The 10267-nt window shown below is 41.1% G+C and overlaps 1 protein-coding gene across 1 annotated transcript; it reads left to right on the top strand.

Annotated features, from left to right (window-relative positions):
* Nucleotides 1-8203: 8203 nt before the first annotated feature.
* Nucleotides 8204-9316, top strand: LOC107044415. Its single transcript, XM_015266284.1, has one exon. It carries the CDS (start codon nt 8204-8206, stop codon nt 9314-9316), a length of 1113 nt encoding a protein of 370 aa, XP_015121770.1.
* The last annotated feature ends 951 nt before the right edge of the window (nt 9317-10267 follow it).

Genomic DNA, 10267 nt, shown 5'->3' with positions numbered 1-10267 from the left:
CTCTCGTTGAACCAATCACTGCATCAATCGACATTTTTTGAGGTATTGGGGCATTGGGATTTCTTCGAAGCGAAATGACCCTATTGATTATTAAGGTTATTTTTGATGTTGAGAAAAACTACTCATAGCAGCATCTGAAACCTGACAAATAGATGGGATAGTGAATCAAAAAAGCAGCTGAATCTATGCCCAGAATTTTCTGAGGTAATTTATGTCTTACGATCTTATGAATTGAACATGGCAAAATCTGTCTGTTCTATCCATGTTTGTGGTTTGTGGCTCTCTACTTCAATTATCAGTCCATCGCATATTCAGTATAAGTTATTGGATTTCAAATTAAATCTTCATAGAGGTTTTCGCTTTCTGACGTGGTGCCTAATCAGGTCCGTCAACTAGGCAGTCCTATGTGCTCAAATCTGGTCCTAAATTTGCGCAAAATTAGGCGCTTTTTTGGTGGTTTTATAGGATTTTTCAAAATTGCGATTTTTCAATTTGAGCATCAAGTTAGCACAAAAAGTGGGGGAGGAAGCGATAAAAAAAATCAAACCTAGGAGATAATTAGGCGCTTTTTAGGTGCTCTCGGATACTGGGGAGAAAACTGCGGAAGAATGTTTTTTTTTAACAAGAATGGAAGCATTCGCAAGGAAACAACGTGAATGGAAAAAGGGTAGGAAAGATAGGCATATGGGGACGTCGAAGTCCCCGAATTAGGTGCTACTCAATGAGACAAAACAAAATTTTGGTGCTCCACCCCCGGCCAACTTGTACCGGGGATCAATTGAGTCAAGAGGCAGGGTCATTGGGCATTTCTCCAGCAGTCATGGAATGATGGACATGCTTGGACATATTAGGCGGTCTTGAATGGACATAATTGGAATCTTGGTGCTCCGTCTCTCGACTGAGATTCAATGGAAGCTCAGTCGAGTCAAGAGACAAAGTCATTGGACAAGTCTTCAGCAGTCTCGGAATGGTGGAGATGCTTGGAGACATTAGACAGAACATCTCTAAAAATTCATTTAATTAGCGTCGATTTATTAAAAATTATTCTGCATCACGCCACTCGATCGTGAGATATATTTTTGATCCGTTTTGGAGCAGAAGCGAGAAGCATTATCTGCCTAATAAGTTTTGACTCATCAAGAATTCCCAATTATCTTCCAAATCTCTTCCACATCCCCTAAAATGTGGAAATTTTCATCCTCAATATGGAAGCAGCAAAAAGTAGAAGTAATTTTGGAGCATGAGTAGAAACAATTTTTCAAGGATGCTCTGTCTCATAATTTGCCGAAATTGATAAAAGAAATGAGAGAATCAACAAAAGTTTATCATTTATGAGGGATGGAAGATGAAAACAATGATGTGGAAAATATGAAATACTATTTTTTCACAATAATTACCAAGATATATTCCAAAAAGATATCAGTCTCAGATTTCATGTTGCTTCATATTTTTTATGAGGTATGACTGATATTTTGCACCGAATTATTCAATTCATTAATGGAAGAAATATAGAAATATCTGATGATTCTCATGTTTCCTCTATCTGCGGCGGTAAATTATACACAGAAGATCATTAAGAATTTATTCAACTAGTCAGCGTCGACTCATCAATGATTATTATGTATTTTTCCACTCTCTCCCCATACTTACTAAAATGGCCGAATTTCCAACTCCCTTACATATTCCAGGAAATAATGTTTTTCATAATTTCGGAGCAAATTATAGACAAGTTATTTGAACAACGAGGATCGATCCATGAACAATTTTTAGTGTTCCTATACTTCTCCCCGTATCCGCTCATATTCTCGAGTCTCTACTGTAAATACAGGGATGAAAAATTGAAAACAATTGTTTAATTGACTGTTAAAGAAGGATGGAGAAACATGTCAAGAGTGATCCGGTGGTATCTCCGGCCGAGGAAAAGCGCAACAGAGTCAACCGCATTTCAATCCGGCCAAAAAGACAACCGAAAATTTAAATTCAATGTTGTTATTATTCTTCGATAAAGACTCGGTTGAGATACGAAGCAGCAATTTCTAAATTGCTTCCATTTGCGGGCGCCTAATGTTTCCAAGCATGTCCATCATTCTGATGCTGCTGGAGACATGCCCAATGACTTTGTCTCTTGACTCGACTGAGCTTCCATTGGATCTCGATCGAGAGGCGAGGCACCAACATTTCAATTGTCTCCATTAAAGAGCTCCTAATGTGTCGAAGCATGAACATCATTCCGAGACTGCTAGAGAAATGCCTAATGACCCTGCCTCTTGACTCGATTGATCCCTTGGACAAGTTGGCCGGGGTCGAGCACCAAAATTTTGTTTTGTCTCATTGAATAGCACCTAATTCGGGGAATTCGCAATACCCATATGCCTATCTCCCCTACCCTTTTTCCATCCACGTTGTTTCTTTGCGAACGCTTCCATTCTTGTTAAAAAAAAAAAAACATTTTTATCCAAGAGCACCTAAAAAGCGCCTAATTATCCCCTAGGTTTGATTTTTTTATTGCTTTCTTCCCCATTTTTCGTGCTAACTTGATTCTCAAATTGAAAAAATGCAATTTTGAGAAATCCTATAAGAGCGCCAAAAAAACAAAATTGACCCCAAAAAAACGCCTAATTTTGCGCCAATTTTGGACCAGATTTGAGCACCTAGGACTGCCAACTTGGCGGACCTTGCCTAATCGGATGTCTGAAGTTTGGTGAACGTAACTACAAACCGGTTGGGGTCATTGCAGGTGTTTATGTTGTGTAATTTTCAATTTCTAAGTAAAAATCAATTGTCTATTTCCACCCCCTCCAGACCTAATTACCACCTCGGCGCAATTAATTATCTATTTTTTGAACCATTAATTGAATTTTTTTATGACATTATAAAGTCGTAATTAGTAACCCCGTAAAATGCGATTTTGATAAAAATTTATAGGGAATTGGTAAATGAAAGAGAGCCGATCCGATGGTTTACGTTTTCAGAAAGATCGGTGGTGCCCTCTTTCTTAACATTTGCCTAGGGAATTTACTAGTGACAAATGTAAAATCCTTCCATGAGGGCCTCAAAGAGAACAATAAATTACTTCTTTAGTTTTCAAATCATCCTAAATGTAATTAAAAATGGAGGATGTGTAGAAAGAAAGAATAAGCAAATGGTAGAAGTAGTAAAAACCTAGGAATTTCAGAAATAATGAGACAATGGAAACGTTCACAAAATAAGAATAGTTGTCGATTACATATCCGCTGTGACGAGGCCCAAAAATTAATATTCTTGACCCATATAGTGAGCCCCCTAAATAATGGATTCCCGCCACCGTTCGTCACCTAAGTCCCCAGCATTCCCTTCATCCCTCTGCACCGCCATTCCCCCTTTTGGGAGCTGGAACGACGTCACCCGAGCACCATCAGCATAGCCGACCCATTCAGTTGCACAACAGGTAGCCGTACCCACCATGATAACCCCTGGAATTGGATCACCCTCGACAACAGTTCACCACACAGCCCTGAAGTGCCCCCCTAGACCCTCGACCCGCAGAGATCCAAGAGTGGCCCCGAATAATCCCGGAAATGGGCGAGGGAGACACGCGAACAGAGGAATAAAAGTGAATCTGAAAAGGAACTCACTCGCTAGTCAGCTGCCCCGAGTGTTGTTTCGCGCTGAATTAACGCATACCATAAAGTCAGTGAAAAGAGTAATTGCTGTTGCGAGAATCACTTGGAACATTCTCAGTCGCTTCCAGTCACGTGAAAAGAGGAATCCAGGAGTCGTCGAGGGGACTGAAGGCTCTGGAGTCCAGTGAAGGAATAATCCAGCAAAGAGTCGCCACAGACGTCCTGCATCACTAGTTCCTCCCACGTGATCGTGAGTACCGGATGCCTCCAGCATCTTCCCATTGGTTTCACATTGTTGCCCATTATTTTCCCATTGTTTTCCCTTGGTTCCCCATTGTTCTCCAAACATTTACCCCCCAACGGTGAGCCTACACTTGCGTTTCATCGGCCCCCTTAGAGTCAAGTAAAACCATTGTTAATGTTTGTTTATTTACAATCCCCTAGACACGACTAGCTTCGCCCCTTTAATCTTATTAGAGTCAATCCCTTTTGCGTGTACAAAAGTCGCCTAGCCTTACCCATCCCCTAGATCTCGAGTAAAAGGCATTAGACGAATTACTAAGAAATTATGTATTATTATTGAGAATAGGCAATATAATCCTTTGGTTCAATTTATCCCTCAATTGTATTGTTAACTTAATCCCCTTAAGCCCCATTTCAGTAATTATATTAAATTGGATAAGCAGCGGTTACAATTTGGCGCCAGACGTGGGGCTAAGCACAAAAATCTGAGCGCATTATCAAATGAAATATTCACATTCCATTGCGACGACGAGTGTCGTTTGTAGTATCGATTGGGAGTGCTGGGGATGTTACGGATAAATACCTGAGCAAGGAGATAATCGTCTTGCTGGGGGGGGGGGGGATCCGGGATGCACCAGTGACAGGTGGAGGTTAGGTTTGATTATTAGGCCGATGAGCACCTGGAGGACCTGGCCCAAGAATCTCGACCGCCGAAGGACTGGATTCTACAGCTGGAGAAGAGCTTCACACCTAGAAAACCTCCCAGCCTCCGGAGAGGTTGTAGAGAAACCTCAACCTCCAAACACCACCAAAACAAACCGCCCTAACTACAAGCAGTCGACGACGTGAAAATAGAGAACCTATCCTCACCTAGAAGGCAGCACCTTACGGATAGCTCCGAACTTGAACTTGGGGATATCCAGTGGAAGGGGACTGACTCCGTAAATACGTCATCCGCCGAAGCTGAACCGACTCCGAAAAAGAAGAACTGAGGGCACCACCATACGGCCACTCCAGGGATGCCGCGGCCCACAAATTTTCTGATTGACTGACATTGAAACACCGAAGGTCAATGTCAAGGCCTCGTGACGGCGTCACTGGGGGAGTCAACCGCAACGGAATTCCCTGATTGGTTGCAGCGAAACCGACCGCCGGAAGTACGTCATCCGAGGTGGGAAACGCAGCCGAGAACTTCACTTCGTTCTCAACCACCGCCACTATCACGTGTTAAATCTTGTGTGGGTCTTATTTTGTGTCTTTACGTGATATTGTGACAGGTCGAGGACGTATCCATACAGCGTATCATGTGGATAACTTTGAGGCGACTTACGGAAGATACGGAGGGAACATTTTGGAGATCCGGAGGTACGGGGAGGAGTACCAGAAATCGCACGGACACCGGGAGGACGTCGAGACGCACCACGTGTTGGATCAACTGGTGGGCCAGGGCTCCACGTCGTTGTAAGTGCACAAAAATTATATTTCTCGATCCTTTGGTTTGGCTCGCGTATTTTTGAGATAATTGGTCTGTCGAAGTGTCGCGCGAGAGTCCGAGGGATTCGATTGGGTTTGGGATACGGAAGCTGAGGGTCTGTCGGTGACCCTCAGAGGGGAATCTTGGATCCGCCGTCTTACCACGGTTCATTAGTTTTCCATAATACTGGTGTATCCCGAGGGTCCTTGAATTATTCGAGTCGAACTCTGGGAAATTAAGGAATATTTACGGAGGGAAATAGAAATAGTCGAAATTACTAGGGTTGTTAACTATTGTTACTATCATTCTTGGCACATCGTGTTTTGTTCTCTGGGGGTTGTGGAGAACAGAAAAATTATATCTCGGCCCGCACCGCGAGCAAGAGGCCTTGTAAAAGCCCACGTGGGGTCGCACAACCAGCGTTTGGTGTAGTGGCCATCCGTACAGAAAAACATAATAATCGCCGAGCCTCTCCACTGCCCTCCGGACACCAAATCACCTATTACTTATCCGTATTAATTATTTTGGATTGTGTCGAGTCTGGCGGACCGGAATTTCCGGAAGATTGTTATTATTATTTTCTTTGGCTTTGATTCTCATTTTCATTGTTATTTTTCGCATTGATTAATACTATATTTCAGCACGTGTGGGGCAATTTCGTCTTTAACGTGTGTGGGGGTTACAGCATGAGCCGAAGGCGAGTGATGTCACCACACACGTTAAGGACGAAATTTCCCAACAAGTACTGAACAAAATTTTATGTCACGAAGCTATCAAAATTTTAATGTCACTCGACGCTTCGCGTCTCGTGTCTAATTCAGCCGGTTTCAGGCATGAGTGGCATAAAAATATTATCTTGTTTGTATTATCATTTTCCTCGATATTTTTCACATTGAGCAAAAGTATCACTTTAATTTTGATTATCATTATTTTGGGTCGACCCGTATCTATCGAATTTATTTTGTTTTCTCAAATCATGCCATCTGGAGTTTATAGAATATAGAAATATTTTGTTAATCAAAAATCTCTATCTTCTTTTATTTCTATTGAACTAATTCCTTGCACCAAAAATGAAGTATTTAAGTTAATTTAAGCATGAGCACACCTGACAACAAAACGGCAACGGTGTGCATTGCACGGCGTGCGTCAGGAAGGCGAAGAGTTCTCAGGAAAGTATTTACTCTAAGTTATTTTCTTTTGGGATTCATTCCTCCGGATTCGGAGAACGCATTCAAATTGTTTGCCTATTGAATCTCTAACATTGTTGAGGGAATTGAGAGATAAATGACAGGTTATTTCTCCTTTGGGGGATTTCAAGGGTTTTACTGAGAAATATTTCACACTTCATTACAATTGAACAGTACGACTTTACAAGCTTTAGCTTATCGCATGAAAAGGGACCACTTTGGCGAATTTAGTTTCCGAGATAATCGCAGTTTTCTGATTACGGTTCAGATTCGTCTTTTTTTTTTATTGCTTAGGAATGAACTGCAGGTCCTCCCACGTCGAAGCGCGCAAATTAAATGGCTCTATCTCTTTTGCAAGTATGTTTTTCGATTTTTTGGAGAAAAAAGAAAAGGGACCACTTTGTCGTTTCGTGAGAAAACCCAGGAATTTTTTGATTTTTCAACAGTTTATCGCATTCTATGGTACATCAGGGGATGGGACAGCGTTGCCAACCATGCCATAATTATGGTATTGCTACCATAATTTCGCATCCGATGCCATATACCATAGAGAAGTCCATGGTATCCCTAATTTTACCATAATTTCTTGTTTCGAGGAGGAGACCACAAAAACTGCTTGTCTTTTTAATTCTTTATTCTGCCAATGGGTCATCCGAAAATTTTTATATACTTCAATGAGCTGTTGGCCAATCTCGTCGTCAATCTCTCTTTTCCTAGCATCTAGGTGACGTTCATCCAGACTAGCATCATGATTTTTGGCCTCATCATTATGATCAGACATCAGACGGAACTATTGGTTCTTCAACTTCATCCAGATAGACGTCCACCACTTTTTCATTGTTGACCTGGTATGACATGAGATGAATTCAAGCCGAGAATAATCAAGGAGCTATAAATATTTATGTTGCTCTGTGCTTGTGAAATGAATAGAGAAAAACAATTAATTGAATAATTAAACAACTGACTGCTTCGTTTCTTGAATATATAATAACGTTAGGTGTTGTCAATGGATTTCCATCGATAGCTAGTATTGGTATTAAAATAATATTAGCATTGTCATGCATATGGGCATTACCATCATTAATATTAGGTTTTATTGTAAGGATTTTTGCTCATAAATAACTTCATCCATCTTTTTTGAATTTATGGAACTACATTTATTACTATCAAACAATACTGAATGTATAGAACACATAGCCTCGCATGTTTTGAAAATGGCCGTTAAAAAAATCTTGCATAGATACGAAAAACTGGCCATGACTGAAATATGGTGCAGTTTGCTATGATTGAGCCACTGGATGGATTGGCCACTGGATGGATTGGCCACTGGATGGATTGGCCGTTGGTAAAGCAGACTCGTGAAATCTTAGTGCTTGACCAATAGGCTGAGACGATACCAGAACATGAACCAATCGCAACAGCGAATACATTCTCATCAAATCTCTGCACCGGCGGGTATCTCTTCATTGCTTCTCATCATGGTTGCTAGTCTGATCTATTTCGATGTTTATGGCTTGCGCCAGAATCAAAATTTCAAAGGTTTTTAATCCCAGGACAAAAGTTGAACACTGAAGAGTAATTTATTCGTCGTCAGGGTAATTTTTTGGCGATTGGGGTACGTGATTAAATGTGCAACTCTAAGTGGAGTCGATATGCATACGTCAAGTTATGATTTTTCCAATTTCAGAGTTAGGATCATGGCAGAAGAAGAAGAAAATGTGATCACTCCTCCATCTAAAAAGGCAAAACCACTTCCGAAAAAAGTCAAAATCCCTCAAAAATTTCGTGAAGCCTGGTTGAATATGCCAGAGTTTCAGTCGTGGCTTCAGAAGCATTCGAGTGGCGAATTCAAGGCTAAATGCAGACTGTGCTCGAAAGAATTAACTGCTGATATATCTGTGTTGAAGTATCATCTACAGTCTTCCAAACACAAGGACAATTGCAATTCCATCAAATCAATCAATCCTATGACTTCATTTTTCACTCGAGGTCATGATATTCCTTCACAGTTGGATGAAGCTGTTAAAGTTGCAGAAACAGGCCTCGTAGGATATCCGACGGAACACCATATGCCATTTAGTGCACTGGATCATTTGACAGACCTCATGAAAAATTTGATTACGGATTCAAAAATCGTTCAAAACATGAACCTCAAACGCACGAAAGGACGAGCAATTGCCCTGAATGTTATTAGTGTATCAGCTAAAAATAAACTGGGAGATAAATTGAAAGCAACTAAATTTAGTGTACTCAGCGATGAATCTACTGATATCTCAACTAAGAAATGTAGCTGCATTATGGTTCGATTTTACGACGATGAGACAGGGCGTATAGCTACAAAGTTTTGGAGTATATGTGATGTTTTGGTACCAGGTAAAGTGACATCTGTTTCTGCTGAACGACTCTATGAGTGCAGTATGTTGAGTTTCGTCGAGCAACAAATACCCAAAGCAAATATCATAGGATTTGGGTCGGATGGCTGCAGTGTAATGATGGGCAAGAACAATTCTGTTGCATCGCGCCTGAAAACTGATCTACCGGGGATAACTATCTCAAAATGCTTGTGTCATTCATTGCATATTTGTGCAAGCACTGTTTGTGAGGAACTGCCACGAACAGCAGAGAATTTGGCACGCAATATCAACTATTATTTCACCTCCAGTTGTAAACGTCAGTCTGAATTCGGTGAATTCCAGATATTCTGCGAGACAGAGATTCATAAGTTGCTGTATCCCTCCCAGACCCGGTGGCTGTCATTGGTTGCAGTAGTTCAAAGGTTGTTGGATCAGTGGCCAGCACTTCAGCTGTAATTTACAGAAAAGCGGCTAACCAGTAAACTACTTATAGCAGAAACGATTCATAGGGAATTGAGTGATCCTTTCACGAAATTATATTTCTATTTTCTAAAGTGGATGTTGCCGAAATTTACTTGGGCTAACCAATATTTTCAATCAAATAAAGTGGTCATTACTGATGTGTATCCAGTCATGAAGGAGCTGTTCATGGATTTATTATTAAGCTATATGAATAGAAAATACGTCATGTCTACTGATCTCGCTGATATTGATCCTAAAAAAGACACTGAGTATTTGCCTATCACGCAAATTTACTTGGGAGTAGATGTGCTAGAAGATTTAAAAAAACTTCCAGAGTGACACCCGGAGAAAAATTCAGGAGAGTTTGAGAAATGTGTCACGTACTTTCGAGACAGATGTCCAGCTTTTCTTGTTCAGGCTAGCGTTCAGGTGAAGGCTCGGTTTGATTTTGATGATCCACTCCTCCAAGGCATAAGCATCCTAAAACCCCAGCAGGCTCTCTCGTCAATCACCAGAGAGAAAACGCCCAGTTTAGTGTCTCTCATGTCACTCGTTCCACGTTCTTGTACTAGAGAAGATTTCCAGAAGATCGATGATAAGTGGCGTCGAATGCCGGCCCATGATTTTGAAGTGGAAATGGGGACGCTTGAAACCGACGTTTTTTGGGGTAAAATGCTTCGGTTAAAGCTGGATGAAACTGTCATATTTCAGAATGTTGCTCATTTTGCCTTGAACGTCCTATCTATCCCACACGCTAATGCTGATTGTGAAAGAGTTTTCTCAAAAGTCAATTTGGCTAAAACCAAAACAAGGAATCGACTTATTACATCCACGATGAATGGGATTCTTCTCAGCAATCAGGAGATGCGTGATTCTGGAGGATGTTACAAGTTCAAGGCATCGAAAGACATGTTGTCCAGAATGACAAAGAAGTCGCTCTGGGCA

This window comes from Diachasma alloeum, unplaced genomic scaffold (genome assembly GCF_001412515.2).
Source record: "Diachasma alloeum isolate Michigan unplaced genomic scaffold, Dall2.0 Dall_scaffold_00730, whole genome shotgun sequence".
Classification (NCBI taxonomy): domain Eukaryota; kingdom Metazoa; phylum Arthropoda; class Insecta; order Hymenoptera; family Braconidae; genus Diachasma; species Diachasma alloeum.
Note: the sequence above shows the minus strand (reverse complement) of the source record. Positions and strands in the feature narration are given on the sequence as shown.

Excerpts from the sequence above, each read along its gene's own strand:
- LOC107044415 (XM_015266284.1), top strand. The coding sequence starts at position 8,204 with ATGGCAGAAGAAGAAGAAAATGTGATCACTCCTCCATCTAAAAAGGCA.